The sequence below is a fragment of the Accipiter gentilis genome, chromosome 7, assembly GCF_929443795.1.
Source record: "Accipiter gentilis chromosome 7, bAccGen1.1, whole genome shotgun sequence".
Classification (NCBI taxonomy): domain Eukaryota; kingdom Metazoa; phylum Chordata; class Aves; order Accipitriformes; family Accipitridae; genus Astur; species Astur gentilis.
In genome coordinates, this window is record NC_064886.1 from 33,845,121 (window position 1) to 33,872,285 (window position 27,165).

The 27,165-nt window shown below is 48.4% G+C and overlaps 1 protein-coding gene across 2 annotated transcripts in view; it reads right to left on the minus strand.

Moving 5' to 3' along the window:
* The window catches only part of WTIP (WT1 interacting protein), an 88,139-nt gene extending 61,460 nt beyond the window's left edge, over positions 1-26,679 (minus strand). Inside the window, exon 1 of one of the 2 annotated variants that reach the window (XM_049806781.1) lies at positions 24,826-26,679. In XM_049806781.1, the coding sequence (XP_049662738.1) occupies positions 24,826-26,320 (1,495 nt within the window). In that variant the 5' untranslated portion in view covers positions 26,321-26,679. Of the gene's footprint in view, positions 1-23,830; positions 23,860-24,825 lie in introns of those variants that run through there. The other variant, XM_049806782.1, reaches the window with a different exon arrangement.
* Between the last annotated feature and the right edge of the window lie 486 nt (positions 26,680-27,165).

The following is a 27,165-nucleotide window of genomic DNA, read 5'->3' on the forward strand; positions in this document are numbered from 1 at the left end:
CCTGAGGGATCAGCACTGCTAGCAGGTCAGCAGGGCTCAGCCTATTGCTGCTTGCTTCAGTAAATACTTGGGCCATTCTGTTTTGTTGGAAAGTTTCCAGAGTTTCAAATGTAGGGTGAAGTGATGGCTGAGAGTTTAGGAACACAGGAGGTTGTAGAAGCAACTCTCAAACACCACCCTCCCCAATACCATATTTTAGCAGCTATGAGCCTAGGGCATGTCTATGCTGGTGAATTAAACCACGCCAGCTCCAGGGCAGCATTGCGGAGTGGATGTCATGGGAGCCGGTATCAGCTCTGATTAGCAGCTGCTGGAAACTGGAAGGCTTTTGTTACTGTTAAGTAGATCCACACAGTCACACAGGGAAAGCCTGAAGCTAGCACAGCAAATGCTCATTGCTTCATACAGTATGTGAAATTACTGCTCTGAACCATGAAATTACTGACGCTATCTGCACAGAGTTCATCCTGCCTCGGCCACAGCCGGCATGCCTCTGCATAACTTCCCTTTGTGCGGATCTCCAACTCTGCCATGGAGCCTCCCGACGGCACAAGGCATATCACAGGCCTATTGTTCTGCACAGTGTTTTAGTTACACTGACACTTGGTTTACAAATATTCATTCATTTCTCTGCTTCTTGATTTAGTACATGGCAGTTCCAGGATGATTTATACCTCTCACTTGGCATTTATAGAAAGATCTTTTGCTACCGAAGCAATGAACTGGAAGACCAAGTAGTTCTTGTGGCTGCTCTGTCGTCTGTACTGCTTTGGGTTGCTTTGTCCGCGATTCAGAGCTCAGCTGACTGCTCAAGGTTCATGCTCAAGTCGACAACCACAGCACAAGGGGACATGCAAATAACTTTAGCAACTGAATTATTGACCTCAAAAAAAAATAAAATATCCTTCTTCTAAAAGTAGCTTGTGATTACTGGGATTAGCAAAGCAAGAAGACATGTACAGCTGGGAGCATAAAGGAGAGCACCACTAGGAATGAATGACTTGGAAGGAAAAGTAGGTCTGTAAAGCCCCTTCCCTGTCCTACTTCCTCTCCACAGCTGAACATCTGAATGTCTCACTGTAGACATGCATCCTCCGACAGCCCAAAAGGACAAGGTCAACAAGGCCTTTCAGCTCAAACCATGCTTATTTTGCCTGGAACATAGTGAGTGTGATCACACATATAATTCAGCCTATTTGAGGTATGTAAAATTTCTAGCACAGTGGTAGTAGCAATCAGGTGAAGATGGACTAGGGCCAGCAAAAACTTGAGCTTGTACAACTGCTGGCAGAGGAGGACACACCAGCACATCCAGAGCTGCCAGGCAAGCCCAACAGAGACACACACATAGGTCACACAGACAGCAGAAGTGAGTGATACTCCTGCAGGTCCTAGTTTCAGTCCAGAAAGATCCAATACCAACATCCAAAGCTCCCTAGAGCTCCTGGGCCTACTTCTTGTCAGGAAGCTGGTGTAGAGCACCAGGAGCATTCAGCCCAGCTGTATATTCACACTGATTTAAGAAGAGGGCAGACCTTCATACTGCATACCCCAATATAACGGGCAACAGAAGAAGTGGCAGTTCACAGATGGCAAGAGAGGAGACCTCTCCAAAAAAAATTCAGGTTGCAGATGCACTCACATGTAAACATTTGGTTTTAATTAACATGGATACTGCAATTTCTACCACTGCTTTAATTTCTACAAGTTCATTTAGCTGGCTGCACCAACTGAAGATCATCTGAGCTCTGGCATGAGATGCTCGTCTACACCATTACTTTAGACTTACTCTTGGCATAATGCACGTCAGAATGCGGACCTGCTAAGTTTTATTAAAGCTGTTTCCAGTGTCAGGTTTACAAACATCAAAACAGTTTTATTACAGTAAGTAAAAAATAAACAAAATATTTAAAGCTCATATTTTTTATCATCTTTCCTTTGTGCTAACTGAAACCACACATTAAAAGTGTACCTATCCACACATCGCAGATTTTCCTATGTAAGTGACAGTGATCACAGTACAGAACCAGCCAGCAACTCTACTGTACCAGCTTCCTCTTCCAGTTTTGACTTTCTTAGTTGTCTTTCGCAAACCATTCAGTTCCTCTGTGTCTTAGTTCTTTTCTATATTAAATGGGAGCCATTGACACCTGTGTGGTCTTCAGAGAAAAAGCCTTCTGAGATGACATGGAAAAGACAGAATCAACTTAAATGCTTCAACTTACAAAAATCTATGCAACCAGGTAACAACAGCGATACTGAAAGCACCAACAATGCAGCCCAAATACCCTGAACTCCACAGCATGTCAGACCTGAAAACATCAGCTGCACAGACGTCAAGTTGGAGAGACTTTTCATTACATTCTCCTGACATTGCACATATGAGTCATCACTCTAATATATGGCAGAAAAAGGTCATATATTACAGCTGCCTTCCTTGACATATTTAAAATGGGTTCATGATTAAACAAGGAGACTAGTCTAAAAGTTTCCAGGTGCACTTTTCTATTTTCTTAGATAACGGTCTATTTCCAGAACAAGCATGACAGTCTGGAAAAGGCATGGCATTACGTAACCACATTTGGTTATAAATTCAGCAGCTCCTTCCACAAGCAGTACTCAAGCACTACATGTCCACAGCAGCCCCACATTTCCACTGCCCATCCCGCAAAGGTGCCACCGACACCAACTCACTAGTTCTTATCTGCCACATGGAGGTTCTTTGTAATTTCCAGAAGTATAAATAGGTTTGCTTAAAAAAAAGCACACATGTAGGCAGGTATCAACCAAGCTATTTAGAAAGACTGAAATATTAATTTAAGAGAAGCTGGAAATTACTTGAAAACCTCTGTCACCTCAACCCTCTGAACCAGTTGTGTTTTTTTTTAATCACTGCAAGTGAAGCCATTCAAGGATGCTCTAAGAACATGGGGAGGAGGTATATACCTTCCTGTAAGGACATCCTGCAGGAACAACAATTTCAGAAAGTCATTTGCCATGGGTTTCTCCCACCTCCAGCTCATGAAAGATTTTAGTTCTAAAGTACCTAACCTGGCAAGCCTCACTTTCCCTCCCTTGGCTACAGTAAAAAGCTCTGTCTCCTCTGCAGCTATAAGGCTCAGTCCCAGGAGGAGCCCAGCGCTAGTGCAAACAGCCACACTCCTCTACTTCAGTAGGACAGGAAGACTCTCAGACCATAAGAAAAGCCTGTCCTGATCTAGCAAGGTGAAAACCCTTGGGACAGCTGGTCAAATACAGCACTAACAACATGTAAACAGGATATTCTAATTTTGCCACCTCCACCTCCAGGAAACAGTAACACTAAATGCTATATATGTAGGCTTATTTCCTTCCTATGGATCCAACCGGGGGGGGGGGGGTGTGGTGTGGAGTAAAAATTAGAAAATCAACACACTGCCAACTTCCACAGCAAAATGAGGCTTCTACAGACCTGGGCAGTCCCATGCGTTTGGCTGCTCTCCACTGCAGACCTAAGTCAGACAAGTAGTGGTTGTTCCAGGCTTTAGTCAGATTCCTACCTGCAATGATTCTTATAAGGGGATAACTCGAGCTTTGCATAACCATGGAAAGGACCTGAGCTCCATTTTCACCTTCAGTGACTTGCTCTCCAAGGCAGCTGTGGCCAGCTAGCACTGCTCAGACCTGTAGAAGCGGGCAGATCTCATTTCACTCAATAGCGACCCTTCCACTGAGATGGGCAGCAGCACTGCAGTAGATGACGCCATGTTCCAATGACTGAATAAATCCAGCTTTACAGCTCTTAGTACTGTATAAAAAGATGCCACACAGTGTAAAGTACTGATGGTTAACTTCATGTTGGCAGGATTTCTGCTAGGTCAGGTATCATCTGTCTGGACTGCTTTGGCTTTTTGCTGGATCAGGTATAGTCAGTTCTGGATCAGGTAACAGTCTGCTCTCCAGCAGCTGGCATGAACTCCAGGGTACGTGGTCTGTCTGGCTAATTCGACAAAAATGTGAACATGTACTTGATCCACATCCAATTAGTATTGATGAACGATCCAGAAATGCACAAATATCACACTCAGGACCATCGCTCTCCCCTGCTTTGTCCCTGTCTCACTCATCTTCACACAAAATGGCTATAAAAGGTCAGAAAAATAGAAAAAAGAGCTAGTTTTCTCAGATGAAAACAGTGGGAAATGGGCACTCAACTAAGAAGTACGTGTTGACTCTGCTTATGCACTCAGTTATGCACTGTTTCCCAGCTAGTGATAAACCATCACCCAGAGTTAGCAGACTGCATGCCTAGAAACACACCTGGTTTTTCGCCACCCACCTTTCATATTGTCACTGACAGACCAATCGTAGAAGTACCTGGCTCCTCTGCAAAAGCTGGGCACAGAGGAAAACAAAAAACTAAAATGTGCAAGACACTGATCAGTGAGTTAGCTCAGAAAGGACCTGGCAAAAAAGGCAAACCCCAACCATAATGGGGTTTGGGCTTCATCTGCTCTTTCTGCAACCTGCCCACTGCAGCTACAGCCGAACCCTTGGCCCATAACCTCTACAGAGAAACCTGCAACCACTTAGCCAAAGTGCTAAGCTGCTACTGTTAAAGAACATGTGTCCTGCACCGAGATGCAAACAGTGAAATATACTTCGGCCTCAATGGCTAATGTCAAAGGCTATTTGCTTGAGGAGAGAAAGGATTTATCTTTCAAAATGATCACTGTGCATAGCGCTGGCACTGGCACCCCAGTGCCTAATGAGTCTTGTCTTCATAAAACAGATGCCAGCAGCTGCCAACCAGCCCTCAGCATGGCAGGACCAAACTGCACATCACGGTAGGCCTGTTCCCAGAACTAGCACTGGGTGCCTTCTCCACACCTGCCTTGCTCACCATCTTCATGCCAAGAAGGCAAAGCATCCTCTTTTTAAGCTGAATTTTGGAAGATGGACTCCGTTGCTTCTGGAGCTGGATGTTGGACTCAAGTCCAAGTGATGAACAAGAGGTGAGATGCTCTTCTCTCCCACTCCTGACGCCCCACCACCCAGACATCGAAGTAACTCATCAGCTCCACCACCCACGATCATCAGACAGGAAAGGAGTTGTGGCTAAATTTTTAGCAACACTTACAAAAATACAATTGAAGCACAGTTGTAGAGCAAACTCCTCCAGGACAATTATTCATTAAAAAAAACAAACAAACCCATCTTTCTAGAGGCAGCAAAAAGAAAACTCGAGAACTGCAAAACCAAGGAAAGAGTGAGCAGATAGAAAAGACTGAAGGGTTAGGAAGGTAATTTTCCACTTTGTTCATTACAGTAAACATTCCCAAATAAATGTGATCTTATGCAATTTATCAGCCAAACCTCCCTTCTCCATTTTGAAAGGTTACACGAAGTGGTGAAATGTTAGTTAATTTATGTCTTAGAGGACCAGCTGAAAAATAACAGGAACATGTAATCTTCTCGTAATTATGAGGTCAATGCTTAACTGATATGAGAAGCCTCTATTCATAGCAACTAAAAGGAGCATTCATTCCTCTTTACATCATCCCTTCAGTGTTATGTCTTGATGCAATTTTCAACAGCAGGTGAAATCACTAAAAATTGGAAACAGTGTGAAAAATTTTCCTCTATCTGGTTTTAATTAAAATACTCAGCAATACGGAGGAGTGATAAAGAGAGGTAACCCTTTCCACCTCAATTGCTGTCTGTTAAACCATTGTTACAGAGCCCAGTGGAAACACCACGTGCAATGTCAGTGGTAAATATTTTCCCTACTACTAAAGCAGTGGTTCAGATTAGGATCATGACAAAAGCAATAAAAGATAATTCGTATCTGATTACAATCTACACGGTAGGTGTTTTGTGGCCTTTTAAGTTTTGGAGGGTCCATCTGAGAAGTGAGCACCCGAGGAGCTCCTGTTGGGAAGACCAGATGAGACCTGAGCTGTCCCACAGGCTCACACCACAGCAGTGGGACCTTCTGTCTCAGCACTGGGTGGGAGCTGGCACCTCTCCCACCCAAGACCTACCCACACCAGAAGCTGACATGATCCACTCCCAATCCTCCAGGCCCTGCAGTCTCCTGTTTAGACACAGCTCTTGTGGGCAAACTGCCCAGACACTGAGGATATGCAGTGCATGGACAGAGCGTGGGGGCACCCAGCTCCCAGGGAGACATCCAGGACATGCACTCAGCTTCGGTATTCCCATGATGCAAGACTGTCCGGTCTGAACACTAGCTCGAGATGCTGTTGGCTTGCTTTGCCATAAGGGCACAATGCTGGCTTACGTCCAGTAGGATCCCAAAGGGCCTTTCTGCAGAGCTGCTTTCCAGCCAGTGGGCCCCCAGCTCCTACCATTGCACAAGGATGTTGCTCCCCAGGTGCAGGGCTTCGCAATTCCCTTTGTTGAACTCCACGAGGTTCCTCTTAGCCTATTTCTTCAGCCTGTCAAGGTCCTGTCAAATGACAACACATCTACCTAGTCTATCAACCACTCCTCCCAGTGTAGTACAATCTGCAAACTTGCTAGATGTGTACTCTATCCCATCATCCAGGTCATTAATGAAGACATTAAACAGTACTGACCCCAGCGTTGACTTCTGAGGTGCACCACTAGTGACTGGCCTCCAACTTGATGTCGTCTTGCTGGTCACAACTCTGAATCCAGCAGCTCAACCATTTTTCAGTCCATCTCACAGGCCACTTATCTAGTCTCTACCCCATAAGTTTGTCTAGAAGGATGTTATGGGCTACAGTATCCAAAGCTTTCCTAAAGCTGAGATCAACAACATTCCCTTATTCACCAAGCTTTTCATCACAGGCGGCTAACCCAGTACCCCTGCTCCACATCTTCCCTAGTCTTCCTTTTGCTCATACATCTGCAGAAGCACCTCTTGACCTTCACATCTTCCACCAGATTCAGCTCCAGGCAAGCAATGGCTCTCCCGACGCCAACCATGCATGCTCAGATAGTGTTTTTATACTCCTCCCAGGTCACCCGTCCCTCCTTCCATCTCTTATACATTTCCTTTTCATTTCTTTCTTAGGAGCAAATTGCTCATCCATGCAGGCCTCCTGACACTCTCAGTCAACTTCTGGAATGTCAGGATGGACCATTCCAGAGCTCAGAGACAGCAATCCTTGGGGGGGGAAAAAAAAAAAAAAAAAAAATAAAAAAAAAAAAATCAACCAGCTTTCCTGGAAGCCTTTTCTCTTCTTCCTAGCTACTTTATAACTTCTTTAAGTCAGTAAGGTACAGAATTTATATATGCGATATCCAAAGTCAGGACAGTCTATAGAAATGTTCTCCCCTATAGTAGGTACGAGTAGAGACTGGACTTCAGTTTTCAAGTAAAGCTTTCCCTAACTGAATTCACAACAAAATGACATGGGTAAGTAAAGAGTTACTTGTGAATATTTTACACATTCAACTCCTACTTAGAAATTTAACTCCCCAGTGGATTCTCTTTAGACTTCCAAATAAGCATAAAAACATTTCTGAGTCTGACCTTTAATCACAACATTCAGGATCAGTGTGTAAATCACTCAGTTGGGATTTTCCTTCTCACATGCTAAATCACTACAGCACAACCTAATACAACTGTTCCCTTAATTGCAGCAAAGCCCTTTTGGAATCTCTCACTGTACCCACTAAGAAATAAGTTTGTAAATGTTCCCTAAAAAAAAACCACCACAAACAAAAACAACAAAAAACCACCCAAGAAAACCCACACCAAAAAAACCAAACCCACAACCCACAAAACCTCTCTCTTGAAAACTAGCTAAAAGAATTAGTGTATTTGTTGGGGTAGTGTGTGTGCACGCGTTATTTATTTTTGCCTTTTTTTTATATTACTAGAGCCCTTGTTTCTAGATGAACCTAGCCTCTTCTGTAATTAAATCCATGGAAATAAGGGTAGCTTTCACAAAATCAGTGAAGAATCTCTCTACTGTGCTGCCTCTGTAAGGTTAAGAGTGAAGTACAGAGTTGGTACTGGGCTGGTGCCTACACATCCCTTGCTTCTCCCACTGATGCCTTTGAGAGATGAAGGATTTTATCATTTCTGGAGAGGAGCTATTTGTCCATTTTAGAGAAGGAATCATTGTTTGTCCTCAAAACAGATTCTGTTTCCATCTAGTACCAGTCACAAAACTTCTTTGCTGGTTGTCTTCCACCATAGCCAGAAAGAGAGAGGTCTCTTCAAGCAAAGCAAGAAAAATGAAGTGATCACTACAAATGGTTATTCCCCATTGGTTTTCATCTGATGGGAGCCATACCTTTTATCTAGCAGTGGTGCCAATAACTTAGGCTGACAAGAATGGCTCATCCAAGTCTCTGGCGGGGGAACACAGGATGAACACGTATCCTTTTCCCTACCTTTCCTTGCACCAAACAACATGCCGTAGAGATGTGTGATACCACGTAAGAATTAGCCAAGCAACTTACATCTTGCCTAGAAAAAAGCTGTGCTCCTCTAAAGTACTAAGTTTAAATCCTGGCAGGTATCTTTACCTGCTGAAGTAGCTAATATCTAAGCATCTGTTGACAGCAGAAGGACCTTCAGCTCAGACCTGAAATACCAGCTATCCCTCAGCCTCCAACCTCTTCTTCCCCTGTACAATACTGCCCAGTGCACTGCTTCCTACTATTTCTTAATGACCTGATCCTGGAGCTCTTTGAGAAGAAAACTTGAAATATTTTATTCCTCTTTAAGATCAAGCATGTAGACTGTTCTCTGTTCGGATTACACTCTAGCCTGCACAGAACAGAACATTATCTCACCTTCTTCCCTGTCAGGCTTACTTAGAAGTTAGTGCCCTGGCCCTGAGCTACAGGATAAAAACACACATGCGGCTTCATTTGTTATGAAATGGTCACACTTGACCTTGGAGTCAGTCTTACTCTAATTTAGACCCCAAGACAACGCTTGCTCTGTTCTCTGAAGTCAACTGCTTGGTGAGAAACTGCAAGCCGCATAGCCCACAAAAAATTCAAACAGCAATTTGTCTGCAGGCTTATTGATTCCTTTTTCTGGCTGGCAATTAGTTTTTTTCCATACAGGAGTGTTATAGGAGGAAATGATGTGTACAGAACTGAGCCTGCACCAGTAGCATACCCGGCTCCCAGCTACTGATCTTTCTTCAAACAGCAATATCTACTCTTTAGGGAGATAGTTTTACAAACGATTGCTACCTGGGTGTGTAGTTCTTGTCTTTGAGAACAGAAGGCTCCCATCAATCTCGCTACAGTTTGGTCATAGTCCTAATCAAATTTAAAACATATATAAGCAAAATAAAACTTACAGCCTAACATTCCCCCACAGCGCCCCTATAATTTGGTTCTGTGCTCAAAATGAAAACAGCTCAAAATATAAACAAAGTGGTTTTACAGCCACTTTCAGCTCAGCCCTGGTGCTGACAGTTCTGGACCAATGAACAATGCCTTGATATGGCAAAAGCCTGTAAAATGGGGCAGGAGGCAAATGCACAGGGCCTAAGCTTCATAATAAAGGTGAAATAACATACTTCTCAAAAATTTAAACAAATATTGCCACATATTTGCCAGAGTTCTCAGCTGCCTCCCTCTCCTTTTTTGCATCAAAGTTCTCTCTTGCATTTTACACATTGGTTAGGAACATTAATTTAAAAGCTCCCCAAATGCACATGCTGGTGAAACGCCCAGTCACAGTGGGCACTCCCAGAGTGAGTCACCCTCTGAAGAGCTATTCCCCCCCACCCCACCACTGCATGCCTCTTCCTCTCTGCTTTTAAGTATCACACCAGGGACCAGAGCAGCAACCTCCTTGCAGAAGCCATGGTCTTTGTACAAGCCCGCACAGGCCTTGTATTTGCAGGTTGAGAGGAGACAAGAGTTAAGGCAGGGACAACCCCCACCCAAAAGATCAGAAGAGATAAGAGAGGAACCCTAACTATTGGGATGAGCTGGTGCACATCATCCTCACCCAACCACACAGGTCAGAGGAGCTGGAGGAAGAGACGCTTAGATGTAAACAAGGAAAAGGGAAAAATTCTTGTATCACTTGTTACCCCGACATCTATGGCTTCAGGTCCAGCCAGTGTTTGTGCATGGTCGTGTGCTCCCGGCAGCAGCCCAGAGCCTACCCTCACCCCACTAGTGCTGCTGCTGCTGACCTCCAGATCCCACGGGTGGGACTCAGCTCCGTGCTGAAAGTCCCCAGGCACGATATACAGCACTGCTGGTGGACGGAGCAGTCAGGTCCACGAGTCCCCCGCTCTGCTCTGACACAGGCGCAGTGGTCTTCGTCAGCCCCTCACTTTGCCATTCCACCTGCGGAGCAGGGTTAGAAACTCCTCATGCTGGCACGCTGCGGAGACCAACCTATCTGTAAACGAAAAAGCTCTAAGCCAATACTGATTATTCATGGGGTACTTTGTCAGAAAAATAAAGGAAAGTACTCCCCCCGGACCTTGCAATGCACCCTTTCCTCTGACCTTGCAATAATCTAACACCAGATTTCCCAATTCTGTCAGTCTTTAACCAAGCAAAACACCCAGTAATTTCAAAGGAAGTTCTCCCCACAAAGGAGTCCAAGATTTGGCCTTAAGCTCGAGAGCTAGGGTGTTTTGTGGTTTGTCTGGGGTTTTTTTCCTTCTTCTTTCATGAGCTACAGAAATAAATTAGATGGACACAAGTGAGACGGGGTGCCCGCCAGAACCAGGCCACCACTGCAGCCAGATGGGTCCAAGGTGCTCCTGCTCCTGCCCGTTGTCGCTCCCCCCCGCCCCCCCCAGGGAAGCCAGGCAAAGCCCCTGCAAGGTGGGGAGAAGAGGCAGCAGCAGGGAAAGGCAGAGCTTCACACACTTGGCACACCAGGAAGCCAATTTGCAAGTCTGCACTTGGAGCATCTTCAAAGTATTTTCTTTGTGAATAAATGCAAATCAGCCTCTGGGGATCACCTCTTTCTGGGCTGGTTCTTTAACAGCCTGAATTCCTCCCAGGTGTGGAACAGGGGCTGAGAAAGCCTTTTCCTAAAAGAGTAACATTGGTCTGCTCTTACACAGCATGCAAGACTGTTTTGGCCTAACCCAAGCTACCTGTTCTCTTCTCCTCTTTTCCCAATAGGTCAGGAAGGTTTTTTGGGTTTGCTTTTTAGAAGAGCATGGTCTGGCACTCCTGAGTCCTTCCACCTCAAAACACAAGGGCTCTCTGAAGGTCTAGGGCAACATGGGACTTGGCAAGTGAATTGCCACACCTCTGCTCTGCCAGAAACTACAGCAAGGGGCAAACCTTGCCTTGTGCCTGCCCTGTGCCGAGTTCAAAGCTCCGAGCCCAAACCTGCTGTGGATTTGATTTTTTTTTCCTCTCTCCAAATTGGGCAGTGACCTGCTTTGCAGGTGTTGCTCGTGCAGCTGCCAGGAAGCCCTGCACCACTCTCCAAAACTGGGCAACACCTCCCGGCACAGCTGCTCTCACCAACTTTGCGCAGGAATGCCCCCCTCAAAACTAACATACAGAAATAAGACTGGGAGAGTCTCCTTCCAGGCCAAGCAAACCAGCATGCTTTTTTCTACTGTTTGTAAAGCAGCATCTGAGACAACACCCGATGGCTGCCAAAATTTCAGGAAAAAACATGCAAGTATCAATAAGCAGGACCTATTGCTTTGCTGCAAAAAAACGCAAGCAAAGGAAAAAAGTGGCAACAGTACCTAGAGCCCCCAGCACTTCATTCAGAGCACACACAGTGTCAGGGTGCTCTCTATAACCACCTGCAGATCAGAGGCAACGGGTGTCACATGCATCACCCATGTCCACACCAGTTCCTCTGCTCTGTACATCTTCTCCAGGTTTAGGTCTTGATACCTTTAAGTGACTTCTGTTCTGGGCAGAAGACAAAGAGAGGAAGAGCAGGGGATGCAGAACTCCACTTCTAGACACAACCTATACCCCACCCTGCCAAAATCCCATGCATGGAAAAGTCAGGTTCAGTCTCTGGATCTAATCTCTTCACACTGAGAATTCAGTACCCCAGGATGGTGGGATCCCAGTTTCTGCAACAGGGAGCTTTCCTAGGATTCACACGCATCTTCCATAAACCAATCTCATGCAAGCAAGTGGAGCAACCACTTTTGGGAACTCAATTGGGAAGTCAGTGCCAATGTACTAGCTTTGTACAAGCTGAAAGAGGTCAGCACGACTTAACAGAGCATTATAGCCCTCTTTCACACCATTAACTCCCCCTGCTCTTTGTTATTTACATCATAATTTGCAGGAAATTGGTGTCTATCTGTCAAGATACTAAGTTCCCAGGCAAATCACACATTGCTTTTACAGCCAGAGCACAAAGCAACCATATACCCGACAGCTCCATGGTGGATACGTCCTGGGAGGTACAGAGCCGGCTGGGCAGGCCAGGCAGAGGAACACAGCAAGGGTAAAACACAGATGTGAATTTACTTATTCCCTGATCTCTGTAGTGTAATAAAAAACAACTAGAGATGACTCCAAGCTGTCAGAAACAAGTCAAACATGCCCCCGTGACCTAAACAGGACTGTCATGAATGAGGGAGGTCTGGATTTATCAGGCAAGTGTTCCATTTTTGTAAATAAAAATTGAATTAGTTAATACCTTGTATGAATTTTATTTTGACATGTCTTGAGTTTTTTTCCAAGTCAAGTCACTAAAGTCTGCACCTGAGCCGCAGGGGTTTTCCACCAGAGCAAGTGCATTGCTTGCTGTGAACCACTGCTACTTTACAGGGCTGCACCGCAGAGGCTCAGCCCTGCTCTAGCCGTGAACAGGTACAACGAGCCAACACACTTTCTAAGACGACCAGCTACTGACCTACGCTTCAGAAAATTACATGCTTATTTCTCAAACCAGCTCAAAATCTGGACTCTAACACACTTGATTGTTGTGCAGCTCTGTTTTCTATTGAGTGTTTAGATCTGGGAAACATGGCTTTGATTAAAAATGGGCAACCCACCAATTGCACAGAATTTTCACATAACTGCTTGGCAAAAAAAGAGCTGCAACAGCTATTAGCCATTCATCAAAACTTCTGCCTTGTTGCCCAAAGAATTACCTGTTTCCCCATCTACACCTGAGAAATGGGATGCTCAAAGTTACCAGAACAGCAACTGCCACAACACAGAAAAAAAACATTGAGAGATCCAAAATTTCACCAGTTACAGCTCCTTCCACTGCCTGGTATAAACAGTTGTTTTGTCTCAGCTGATGTTGGACTCCAATGTCCTTTGCTGCATCTACTTTTTTTTTTTTTTTAAGAAAGCCCAAAATCAACATTGTCTTTGAATGAACTTAGTTATGGGGAGGTGGAAGGAAGAGTCATAGGTCAAGACACTCCACAGAGACCATGGGTCTAATCCTGCTGCGTTTCATGTCAATGACAAGAACAGGCAGGGAAGCAGACAGCAGCACATGGCCAGGTTCACACACTTTTGTGAGCGGAGGAAACCACAGATAAGTGGCAAAGTCTATTCACTATCCCTTGCTCAGAGCCATTCCCCCAGTGATTATTTTCCAATCATTCGACATCTGGCCCAAACAAATGGAATTTGTAGGAATTTCACACCAGGAACAAAGAACACAAACCCAAGATCCTACTCTAACACTACTGAAGGCAATGTCATATTTGCAAGGCCAGGAAAACAGAATCAAGCCACAGCAGCAGAGACCTCAGCTGTCTCAATCCAGTCAGGTCAGCACTTGATTATGACAGTAAAAACCAATCATAATCATACTTCTCCCCACCTTGTTAGAAATCCCTTTCTAACAAAGGTTTCCAATCAACTACGCCCTGCAAACATGCTGCAATTTTGGACATGCAAAGCCCATGCACAAAAATGAACCTCAAATTACTCGCTTTTAAATTTGGGACATCCACAAACAGTCGTCTGGCCCTGTGTTTCAAGTTCAACAACACACCACACTGACGCAACCGGGGACCCATGTTCAGGACTGGCCTTACCCGATATTCCCTGAAACCCCACACGCTGGGACTGCCAGCACAGACGTAACGTTGAAGGAGATGGACGAAGTGCAGCAGAACCACCCAACTTCCAGCCCAGGAGCTTTACTCACAGGATTCCAGTTCCCTACACTGCATATGCTTGAGAATGAGGTTGCGGCACAGGAGAAAGGTTTGTGCAATGACTGCCAGAACAAAAGGGTATTTCCCATGCCTGGGAGAGGCCACAGGGTCTCCATGGACCACAGTAAATACGGTCCAAGCGAGCTGGAGCATCTAAATATGCACAACTGTCAAACTGCATTTGCGAATGGCTTTTAATTTCTCTTTATTTTAACTTTGAAATTTTCCAATTTTTCAAGTGGCCACATTAAAGGGGAAAAAAATATCTTGTTTTCACTTTCCAGAAGTTCTGAGGTGTCACAAGTGAAACAGTTCACCAATTAAATGTTTGGATGGCCAGGAAAACATCTGAGTCCCCCAGCAGTTCTTCCACAACAGCTGTCTACTTTTCACAAAAACTATAAACATATTCTGAACTGAAGTGAGCCTTATTCAGCAAAATTCTGAAAAAAAGCAATGGTATATAGCCATACATGACCTTTTTTAACCTATTAAATGCCTCTTCATTGTCCATTTTATCCACTCCCTGGCTATTTCATGACAATATGTGATATTAATATTCTTTTAACATTTGCACACAGCCTTCCCTGCTCTCCTCCCAATATTCACAAATACACATATTAACTCTCACAGCAAGCTAGAGGCATTTCAGTGCTGCTGCCTGCAATTACAGCCTTTAGAATTAACCATCTCCCCCAAATCTAGCCTTAAATATTTGTGTTGTTATTCCAACCCGATCACATCCCTCTTCGAAGTCATCTGACTTCTCATGCCTGGCACCTGGAGGAACTCAAGGGTACCTCACCTCCCAAAAACTCATCATGGGGGAAACTCTAAGCATGCTCGCAGTGCGCAGGCAGTGTGCGGCACCCATCAGCAGACCCCATGCCAGCCCAACCCTGACAGGCAGCACCAACCAAGTCAGCCCAATATACCCCTTCTTCCAAGTCACACAGTAGCTGCTGCTGTTGCCCCCTTCTCTCAGCAGCAGGGAGGGTCAGGGCTTGCAGCCATGCTGGGTGAGACAATGGCTGAGCTGCACTTGTCAGCACACGTGCACCACCACAACCCCAGCAACACAGAGGTTTAAACCCAACTGCCTACAGGTCTTCGTGCAAAACCTGCCAAAAGGAACTTTTCCAGCATCTCAGATTTGGAAATAGGTGTCACTAGCAATAAATCCTTACCCCCAGCTGAGTCCCCTTGTGTAAGCTCTTACATGTTTTATATGCACAGGAGTTCTCAGCTGAGCATTAAATGAGTGTTTGTGCTCTGGGGTGCTGGGGTTTTTTCCTTAATGAGTCATAGGCCTTTTCTTAAAAGTTTGCTGGAACGCCTAAGTGTGACATTAGCGATTTAGTAAAACTGCTCCAAAAAACAAGGAATGAAGTTTCAGATAATGTGAAATACTCCAGCTGGAAGAGATATATGACTTGCTTGGACATCCTCTTGTGCTCCTCTGTCTCACAGCATAGTAACAAGGCTATGCTGATAGGGAGTTAAAACAACACAGCGAGGTTAACAGAAAGAGATAACGCATACCACACAAGAGAAGTATCTGCTCCAATATAGAAAAAAAGGGACAAAATCCACTTCCAGAGACAGCATCCACACAGACACAGTGAAAAACTGCATAAAAATCCAGCCAAACATTGACATTTATTGGTCGATCATTAGCACATCTGCTAATTTTGTTAAGAGCTGAAGGTTGGTCCTGGTCCCAAACAAGCCAACAGGAATCCTGCTGCCAGCCTCAGGAGCCGTCACGCCCCTGGAGCATCTCCAAGCAATGCCACATCACAGCCCCAGGTACCTCCGTCCTGTCAGGACTTGAACCTTTCAGGCAGTTGAAAGCAGGCCTCCAAAACAAGCCTTTTTAAAGCTTGTAATAAAACTTACAGACACCATGCACATTCCTGCATTTCTTCCTTTTCACTGCTTCAGTTTTGCTTTATATCACAGATTTCCAGCCCTGTCAGAGAGGAGGCACTTTGTCCAGTGTGCTGGTTTTGGCAGGGACAGAGTTAGTTTTCTTCATAGTAGCTGGCATGGGGCTATGTTCTGGAGTTGTGCTGAGCACAGTGTTGGTAACTCAGGGATGTTTTCCTTACCGTTGAGCAGTGCTTACCCAGAGCCAAGGGCTGTTCTGCTCCTCAGCCCACCCCACCAGTGAGGAGGCTGGGGGGGGCACACAGCCGGGACAGCTGACCCCAACTGACCCAAGGGATGTCCCAGACCATACGGTGTCGTGCTCAGCACAGAAAGCTGGGGGAAGAAGGAGGAAGGGGGGACGTTGGGAGGGATGGCGTTTGTCTTCCCAAGTAACCTGGAGATGGCTGAACACCCGCATGCCGATGGCAAGTAGAGAATGAATTCCTTGTTTTGCTTTGCTTGTGTGCACAGCTTTTGCTTTACCTATTAAACTGTCTTTATGTCGACCCATGAATTTTCTCACTTTTACTCTTTTGATTCCCTCACTCACCCCACTGGTGGGCGAGGAGAGGGGAGTAAGCAAGCAGCTGTGAGATGCTTAGTTGCTGGCTGGGGTTAAACCACAACATCCAGGATAGGCATAAAAAAATCAAATACCACATTATACTCTAAGAGACACCTAGTTTCTCCAGCCACAGAGTAAGAAATTATTTTGGATGCAACTGGTGCCGATGGCAGAACCACTCCACTTTGGCAGGCTGCGACACAAAGCACTTTTGAGATACCATAGGAGTGGCTGCACCTCCTCTCCCACCAGTGGGGCTGGGGAGCAGGGTCCCCACAGGGTCCCAACGTGGACAGCTGCCCAAGCACCTGGCTGGCAGGCAGCCGTCACCAGACAGCACCACAGGATTACGTCCTCTGCCAGCGCCCGAGCCGGGTCCAGCACAAAGGAGACACCCCTCCAATGCCCCGCGGCTCCAGGCACTGCTGAGGAAAACCCTCTGCCAACATGCTGTAAAGCACTGTCCTGTGATACCTTTTGGGATACATGATGTAGGTAGGAGGCCAAGCCCAGATCTTACTAAATTTCTGCAAAAATGTTCTGGTTTTAGTAAAACTGCTTGGCTTACTGCTGCTGTTTTATTTTCTTTCTGTTGATGAGCAACTCTTTTAAATATCTGAAAACCACTCTGCCAGATTTTTATTTTTTCTTTAATAATCATTTTAGTATTTGGCAAAGTCTCTTGCTTTGAGAAGGCTTTTTAAATATCCAATATCCACATGGCTGTAACAGACATTTATATCCTAATTTGTTAACCATGGATATTAAGGATGTCAGCCTAGACTGGTACCTTTGCTGCTGCCACCAAGCCATCAGCAGCAACACACAAAGTTGTATCATTTACACATTTTGAATGTAAAAATGATACAACTTCAGGGAAATTTTCCACCAAGAAGCATCAACTTGAATCATATAACTACAGCTACTTTGACAGTTACCTGTTCCTTCACAACAGGGTCACGTTTCTGCTCTGCAAAAAACAGCGGCCACAGAATCCATTAAATGATTTACTCCCAATTCACACGCCACTGTGCATGAATTTCCAGTGCATGATTTAACATCAAACTGGGACATTCGCACACATAAATCTTTGTGGAGGATCAGGCACAGAGGCTAGGTAAACAGCTGCCAATGCAAGTTAAACTCCGATAGAAGAACAATTTTTTACTTTGAACCTTGCTAGGATTTCTCCCTGACCCCCTAAGAGAGCATACCTGATTGGCATTTTTTGGGGGGTGCACACAGGGGGAAGGGTGTGTTTAAAAGCCTGATGCGACTTCTGGGAATTTTGAGAGCCTTTTGCTTGAGGAATGCAATACAGACCTGGCTTGGAACTCGTGACAGAGCCCTAAAAAACAAGATCTAATGAATTGCTCAGTGTTTCACACAGTGGCCTCATGGCTCTGCAATCATCAGGGGCACGGCATGCTCCACACCAAACTGCAACACGGGCTCCACTCAGCCCTTGCAAACCAGTATCCTTTCTACAAGGATATGGACTCTTTGAAACAGGCAAAGAGAAACTTCCTTCTCTGCACTGATTTCAAATGTAAACAATCCCCTTCACTTCAGACCCATAAAGCTGGGTGGCTCATCCCTTCCCTCCCCCTTGGCACACTGCTGCATCACCCTGTGGCTCAAAAGCAACCAGGTAAGACATTCACAGGGGTACGCACACAGGTACACTTCCCAAACCATAAGGCAGCAGGAAAGAGTTACAATTAAACCAGGAGTTACTACACCACAGCAGTGCATATGCCTATGTCAACTCTTGTATTATACACCCAAACCTCTGTATCGGAAACTTCACCTGCAGTAGCCCTAATAAAACATGTGGCAGTTCTTTGGAAGTCACCAATCCCCCTCTGCACACCGTGCTTTTATAACAATGCAGAGAGGACCCAAGAGCAAAAGCACAAACAACAAAAACAAGCAAAGAACATTTGTCATCAAATATCATCGCTATTCACAGTCGAGTTCCTGCAACTGAAGGTAAGAAAGCAGTTGTCCCCATTCATAACACATGCTTCTGTGCAAGTTATAGTCCCCAAATTTCCATTTAATGTTAAATGTACAATTTTACATGCATCTGGTACTTAATAAAATATAAACACACTTATATTCCACATGTCTCCCCTCCTGTTATTACACATGACATGGTTTATCACTTCCCAGCTTCAGGGAGACTCACAAGCATGTGCATGACTAGCAGGGACTGCAAGAAGTCATCTAGGACCACTCCCACATCCTTCATAGGGCATTTCATACCATAGACAAAAGCAGACTTTTTTTCCCCGGCTTTGTTGACTTGTGTTATCACACTTATTTTTTGCATCCTCTTCATTGTCTTGAATTCTTTCTACATTCTCTCCCCCCACGTTCCTACTCCCTCCTCCCCTTTGGACAACCCTCCAGCTTTTCCCTATTGCTATTTACCATTATTTTCTCGACTTGTTCAGCCCATCATTCACTCTCTTCCCCTCTCCTTTACTCTCACACACCCAGCAGCACCATTCACCCTCCCCTTCAGCGTAGGATCAGTGACAGGAGGGCAGGCTCCTGCTAGCTGTGAGCCACCAGGATGCTTGCCAATTCACACGTACCCCAGCATCTCCCACTGCAGCTCTTCTTGCACCTTCCCCAGTGAACACACACCTCCCTTGTCTGACCCCATTTCTGAGGGCTTTCTTGCATTTCAGCTAGAAAAGCCTGACCACTCTCAAATTAGTTTCAGCAATGTATTTTCCAGCTGTAATTGGGAGATTAGCAAAACCAAACTCTAAAGTACGTGACCTGTTTGAACACTTCAAGAGACCACACCATGCAGTTTATTTCTGTTTAGATGTTTGCCTATTAAAGGCTCAAATTTGGTGGAAAAGACAATTTTTCACAGGACAGCCTCAACTGCAAAAGCTGAAGGATTTCAGCTGCTTATCAAAGCTGAATGGATTTCTAGGCCCATATAAAGAGAAATACAAAGTAATTCCCAGACAATAAATCTTTTCTTATTTCCAAAAACAGTATGATGTATCAACCATTGCCTCCATTTTGACAGAAATAGGAAAGATCTAGTATTTCACAAAGAAAGCTTCAGGAAATCCTAAGAGAGAAAACAACGCTTTAGCAAATATCTCAAGTGTTCTGGTCACCAACTGCAAGCTCACCTAAATTTCATTCAGATTTTCAAATTTCATCTTTAAGCAATACAGCTTCTAGGGACTTACCACTGTTATCTGTCTTAATTTTGATCTCACTTGTATAGACACCCTTCTATCACATCAACCTGCACACACAAAAGAAACACAAACCTGCAACTCTGAATGCACAAACACACTGTAGCCCAAAAGCCAATCCTACCATGCCAGCAGGATTTCTTGATGCAAAGAAATAGATTTGTATGGATGACTACGTACATAAAGGGCAAAAAGGGCCTGGATCCCTGGTTTAGGGATCTATTTCTTCCCTTCACCTACCTACTAGGCCAAAGGCTTTTCAACAGGATGCTATCAGCAGCATTTCTTGGTGGTGCTCCAAAAAACGTGTGCTGGTACTACTGCGTGGCTTCCTGGAAAGATCCAGGAGCTCTCAAAAGTTAAGCCTGCTCGCCAGGGTAAGAATGGACTTTTGCTAGACAGATGACTACAGTTATTAACAGAATCCAGACTTTGTGTCTCATTCTGAGACATCAGGCAACACCTGCTTCACTTGGTAAACCTCCTACAGAGGACTGGGAAAGGGGCTGTTTCCCTCAGGGCAGAGAAGGGTCGAACAAAGGTGTCTGTGGAAGACAAGAAAGGTGACAGCTCTCTGTGACAGGACCACTTGTTTCTCACTGAGGAGCAGCACATGTGGTATGAACTTGCTGTATTCTGCATATCAGATGTGAGAGATTTGGGGCGAGGTGGCAGCAAGGGGCAGGGAAGACACTCAATGTGCAGAGATGGGGAAAAGCACCTTCTCAAAGGGCAGCGTACAGGGGTGTTGAAGGACGCTAGAAAGACTGCAAACTTGCTTGTCTCTCTCTAGACCTTGCACAGGCAGGAAATGATCCGCACTCCCCCCACCTCAGTAGTCTCATAGTGCCTTTTCCACGTCCTCTTTTGTTCAAGATGGTGAGACAATTAAGTCACTTCTTGCACTGGATCCCACCATCCTGACCAAGATGGGCAGACAGCCCTTGTTGGGCAACGACTGCAGCACAGCGGGGCTGCCAAGAGCATGCGATGGCTGCCTGTGCCCCTCCGCCGACTCTCCTTCCATTTCTGACAACACACCAGCAGAGCCACAGGACATACAGCAAGATCTTGTTCAAAAACAACAGCAAAATCAATATGACTGTTAAACAGGATGACATTTCCCTGCCTGGTAGATGACAAGCCACAACTTTATAGTCAGTCCCACAAGGACTGCTTGACTCGGATGGGCATGCCAAAACCCAGTTTCTTCCTTAAACTGTCTTTTTCGACACCTAGACATCAGGCTGAACAATTCTGCAAAGTAAATAGAATTTAAGACAGCACCTCAGCTGATGAATTTCCAACACCCACAAATGTCCTGCTGACACCTCAGGATGCGCGTTCAATTTAAAACATCCCTGAAACAACTTTGACAATTCACCTCATCACATATGAATCCTCAGCTGAGAACAGTTATGAAAGTGAGTGGAAGTACTTTTTTTATTACCTCTTTTCTCAGCATCTGCCACTAAACCAAGCACATTTACTAAACTGTCAGCACCTTGACAAGGGACAGACAGGGGTCTCGGAGGGTTGAGGATGAAGCAGTTTGGGCAGGGGTTGCATACGAAGCAGCTGCAAGGGAATGAAGTCTCACAGCTTTACCCAATCCAACTGCAGGCTGCTGCCAAAGGAACAGTCTCAGCCTCCCAGAGCCCTCTGTCTGCACCCTCTCCCTTGGGTCAGCTCCAGCCACCTCATCAACAGGGATGAATTGGAGCAGGTCACCAATCCAGCCCGAAACAACCCTCCCTCTCTCCCCTTCCTTCTCTGCAGACTTTGTCTTCTGTAAGATCAGCAAGCACATGTGGCTGCAACATGCTGGTGGGAGCACTTGAAGTGGCAGGGTGCTACCTCTCAGCTGTGCAACTGTGGGTAGGGCAGATGCAAAGTGCTCCTTTTGTGGCACTGTCATCTTCAGTCAGATTAAACCAACTGCGGAAGGGCGTTTTTCGTTCTCTCTGCAGAGGCACTGAAGCCTGCCAGAAGAAAGGGGAGGATGGAGGAGAGGAGAAGGTGAGGCAGTAAAGCAAAGCCCCCAGCACAGTGCTGCTCAGCACCATTCATACCAGCATGGGCAGAGATGGCTGTCAGAACCCTAGACCTGCCAGCTCACCCACTGCTTGGCTCCCCCAGAGCCTCCAACATTCAGAACCTGCACACATCCTCCATTCTGTATTTATCTGCCCCAGACTACAGGTTCCTCCTGAAGCAGAGCAGTGAGGTGTGGGAGAGCAGCCAGGGACTGCCAGCACAAGTGCGGTTAGAGGAAGACTCAAACTGACCCACAAACAGAATGAAGACAGGGTAGAGTTGTTCCTCCTCTGAACAGGACTAGTTAGTCACCTGACCTCAGTTTCAAAGTAACATACTGATTTTTTTTTTTTTTTTTTTTTCTGGGGGGTGGGGGAGGCAGGAGTGGGCAGGCAGTGGGGGACAAGAACAGAACACAGTAAAATTACCAGTGTCCTCATATAAGCATTTACTCACTAGACAACTGATCTCATCTAATTAAGGAGCATTAAATCATCTCCTCTGTTCCCTCTACCTTGTTAAGACGATTGGCTCAACATTTCTGTTCTTCATGGGCATCACAGAACACCCCACGACTGCTTTTGGAGCGTGCCAGACACCAGCATTAAGGGAGCAAATGTATAAGCAAAGACTTCAGCTGTAGCATATACAAGCTGCTACGCAGATCAATGCATTCCTCCTTGCTTCTTTTTATCAACACTGCTTAAGACCCTCTCAGGTAAGTCAAACTAAATAGCATTCTCCCCCCCAATTCTGCTCTTGCTCTCCTTGTCTCCGACCCATCAGCCTGTGGTCATTCCTGTCAACACCTCATGCGCTCGCTCCCACTGAAGCTCAGCATTTGCCTCCATGGATGACCTGAACCAGAAATGCAGGATCAAGCCCACCAGGATTTATCAGAAACTCAACAACTCAACACAAATCAACTTTCTCTTTTAAAGCACCTCATTTTTCCGGGTTTCATTTGCTTCCAGGGTGCAAGTCACAGCAGCACATCTTTGTGCTGCTTCAACAAATACCTACAGAGCAGCTGGTACATACACTCTCTAGGCATAAAGGCACAAGCTTACTGCTGATCCTACATAGGACACATCTGCCAAGGTTTAGGGCGTGCTGCAACACATCACTACAGAATATACGTGCAAGTAGTGACACTTGCAACAGGCAAATTCTTTATTTATAAGAAAAACCCACCCACAACACAGATTCCCCAGGCCTGCTCCTGGAGTCCCAGATCACGCGCACAGCTTCCCTGGCCACTGGAAACCCCTCTCAGAGGCTCAGCACAGCTATAACTTGTTTCTTAGTCTGAATACCTCTTATTTTTCAGTCTCTCACTATATACCACAGAAGTTCTGAAGGTAACATTTCCTGCAGTTAGTGTGTTAACAAGCCCTCCCATCCAGCTTCAGCGCATACTCAGAAGTGAACCCTTATTGTCCTCAGCTGGAGTCACTCAGCTGGTGAGTACCACCACACCAGGTGTCAGACCCCAGAAAAGATGCGGTGGATAACCATCAGCTTTCTTATCAGTCCCACGGGGGACAGAGGGAGGCAGTAAACGCTGCGTTCAGCTTCCTTTGTCTAGGCACAAGAGCTTGTAGAAACCATGCCACTGCATGCAGTTCACAGAGAGTTTTTCCCAGTAGGAGAGGGTATGGCTTACTTAGCTACCTCTGCTATCAGCCCAGGTTCGTCTCACTACAAGCATCTCGCAGATGCTTGCAAGGAGCCCTGCAACTCCTCCCTTCCTTACGGAGCGCACTAATGCTATGCCAAAATCAATTTGAATCCTCATGTTTAAATCAGCAACCAAGGTAATGCATGTCTCTGTCCTCAGCAACGCTGCGTCAGTCAGAAATCACGCACCGCCAGGGAGCCTCTCCCCCACGCCCAGGCAGCACACAAAGGCACAGAGACAACCATCCCCTCAAACACCAGGGATAGGGGCCAGCTCATCCACAGCTACTCACCTTCCTAGGCCTCTTTCTCCCTCCTCTGCCAGGAGCTCTTATGCCCTTATGTGAGAACCCTCAGCCCTGGACAAACAGCTCCGAGGGCTGCCCGAGATGAGGTCCAGCAGTTGCCCGGCTCATCTGCAGTCCCAACCCAGGAGAAACAGGGCAGTATTTGCATGCTCCAGGATCATCTTTCAAAGGCATTTTTGCCTTTTCCACCCAGCACAAAGTAAGAAAGCCAGGGGAGCTTAATCCTAACTAGTGTGACTACAGAATGCGTTCACTCGTTTCAAGAGGTTACTTTTGCTCTATAAAGAAGCAACAAAAATTCAGGAGATGACCAACAGGCTGATTTAGCTTCAGCAAGGACAGCGGGCTCTCTTCTCCCCCAAACCCCCCTCCGGCCCCAGGGATGACACCGACCCCCCCCCCAGCCCTGCGTGCTGAGCAGACACTGCGAGGCCTCGCAGGGCAGAAACAATGCCGGGCTCCCACAGGCACTCTGAACTAGCACAAAGATTTTATTGAACAAGGCACTAAAAATTGCTTCACCAGCCACACTCGTCACGTACAAAAGTTATCATAGAAGGCCTGAGAGCACGACCGCAAATGCCACAGCCTCTGGGATGCTGGAGGTTACTGGTGAAGCTTCAGCAGCCCAAGAGGAAGGGAGGCAAACGAGAGCCACTGGGAGCCCCGACAGCACGAACAGCGGCTTCAGTAACACCTCGGACAAGTCTCCCACCCGCACATGGACGGGGAAGCACCGCACACCCTGGCAAACCGCGTGAAGAGTAGACAGGAGAGAGACGAAACACCAGGAACGAGCTACGGTGCCAGCACTTCTGACACCAGTTAGACAGAGAGCATTCGTGGCGATACGGGACTTGAGCAGGTACCTGCTCCAGAGCAGCCCCGGGCATCGCACGCTCGCCTTCCCCACAGCCAAACCCACCCGGCTGCGGGCAGGCCCGGCGGCCGGCCGCAGCCCACCCCGGCGGCTCACTCACCGAAGTACTCCTTCTTCATGTGCATCTCCAGCTCCTTCTCCAGCTCCAGCGTCAGCGCCTCCAGCCGCCTCTCCGCCTGGCTGGGGCCGCTCTCCCGGCACGGCGTCACCTGGTAGGGGAGCTTGAATTTGGGGGCCGAAGCAGAGCCTTTGGTCGGGCTGTAGGCGTAGGGGGGCGCCGGCTCGGGGGCGGCGGCCGGGTGCTGCTGCTGCTGCTGGTCGTGCCGCGGCGGGGACTGGGCATGGATCTTGTGGTAGACGTCCCCCAGGTCGGGCACGGCGCCGTCCTCCTGCAGGCCGGGCCCCAGAAGGGAGGAGCGGGGCGAGGGCAGCTGCAGCTCGGGGTAGGCGCTCATGGAGCCGCGGGAGCTCCGCGAGCTCTGGCTGGAGATGCTGGAGCGGGGGCTGACCACGGCGGCGCCCGGCGCGGCGCCGCGGCCCTCGGGGCCGCAGAGGCTGGAGCGGGGGCTGGCCAGGGCGAGCCCGGCGCCGCCCGCCCCCTCCGGCTCGGCGCTGCCCGGCGGGCCGTACCTGGAGTCCGAGTAGCTGGAGCGGGGGCTGGTGGTGCAGGAGTACTGGCTGGCGGTGCTGGAGCGGGGGCTGGCGTGGCGCTGGTCGTAGCCCATGCTGATGCCGCTGGTGCGGTTGCTGCTGGGCTTGCTGCCGCCGCCGCCGCCGTCGTAGCTGGTGAGGCTGGCGCGGGGGCTGGAGTGCTTGCTGGTGTCGCTGGCCGTGCTGGCGTAGCTGGAGCGGGGGCTGAGGGCGGCGCCGTCGTACTGCACCAGGCTGGCGCGGGGGCTGCCGTACTTCTCCTGCCCGGGCACCACCAGGCTGGAGCGGGGGCTGGAGAACTTCTCGTAGGGCAGCGCGGCCGCGCCGCCCAGGCTGGAGCGCGGGCTGGAGAACTTGCCGTGCTCGGCGACGGGGCCCGGCGAGGAGGCGGCCAGGCTGGCCCGCGGGCTGGCGGCGCCGTACTTGCCGTCCGGGCCGCCGGGCGCCCGCCCGCCGCCCTTGGCCACGTAGCCGCCCTCGTAGGCGCTGCCCGCGGCGTAGCGGTAGCCCTCGGCCGAGTAGCGCTTGCCCTTGTCGGCGAAGCCGCTGTAGCAGGGCAGCGCCACCTCGGAGCGGGTGCACAGCCCCTCCTCGCAGCACGGCGGCCCCGCGGCCGGAGGCGGCGGCGGCGGCTCGGCGGCGCGGCCGTTGGCGGCGCGGAGCGGGGCGGCCGGCGCCGCGGGCGGGTAGGCTTTGCCGCAGGGGGCGGCGGCGGGGAAGGCTTCGGCGGGCGGCGGCGCGGCGGTGCCGTTCATCTTCCGGCCCCGCTGCTCCGCCGTCATGTGGGCGGCGATGACCCGCTTGGTCTCCTCCAGGTCGGGGTGCAGCGCCAGGTCCCGGCGGCCGCCCCGGCCGTACGGACCCTCCGGGCAGGGCTCGTAGAGGGACAGGTCCTCCATGAACTTGGTGGCCTTCAGTGCCATGTTCTCCTCGTACTTCTCCATGCTCGGCCGGAGCCCGGCGGCGCGGGGCGGGGGAGGGACGGCGAACTCTCTCTGCGAAAGCACAGCCCGGAGCAGAGAAAGAAAAAGGGGGAGGGAAAAAAAAAAAAAAAACAAACCAAAAAACCAACCACCAAACAAAACCAAAACACGAAAACAAAAAAAAAACCAAAAAAAACACACCAACAAAAAAACCCCCACAAACCAAAAACACCCCAAAAGAAAGCCCCTTCCCGCGGTCCTGGCGGGGCAGCGGCGGGACTCGGCTCCTTCTCCGGAGGGCGGCTCAGGCGGCGGCCAGGCGAAGCGGCAGTCACCTCGGCGGCATCCCCGCGCCGCGGCGCTCGGCTCGGTGCGGCCGGGCTGCCCGGCGGAGCGCGGCGAGCGGAGACGAGGAACCCCTGTGTCACTTTCCAGCCTTAAATAAGTTGCTCGGTCCAGTCAATGGCGCGCTGCGCGGAGGAATTTGCGCTCGGCGGCTCCCTGCCCCCGCCGCCCCCGGCCGGCCGCCCCGCGGCGGGGCCGCGGCCCGGCCCGCACCCCCGGGCGGGGGGCGAAGGCGGCGGGCCGGCCCGGAGGGGCTTTGCGGCGCGGCGAGCGGGGCGCGGGGCGCGGCGAGGCAGGGACTCCTTTGTGTGGGGCAGGAATGCGAGGAAGGAGACTGGGCGCTGCGTCCCGCTGGAATGTAGTTAATGCCGGAGCCAAACAATGATTTTCACCGAGTCAGTCAGGGAGAGGGCGGCCGCGGCGCTGCTCGGCGGCGGGGTCGGCAGCTCCCCTCCGCCCGCTCTCCTTCGCGGCCGGCGCTCGCCGAGCCCTGCCCGGGGCTGGCGGGCGGTGCCGCTGCT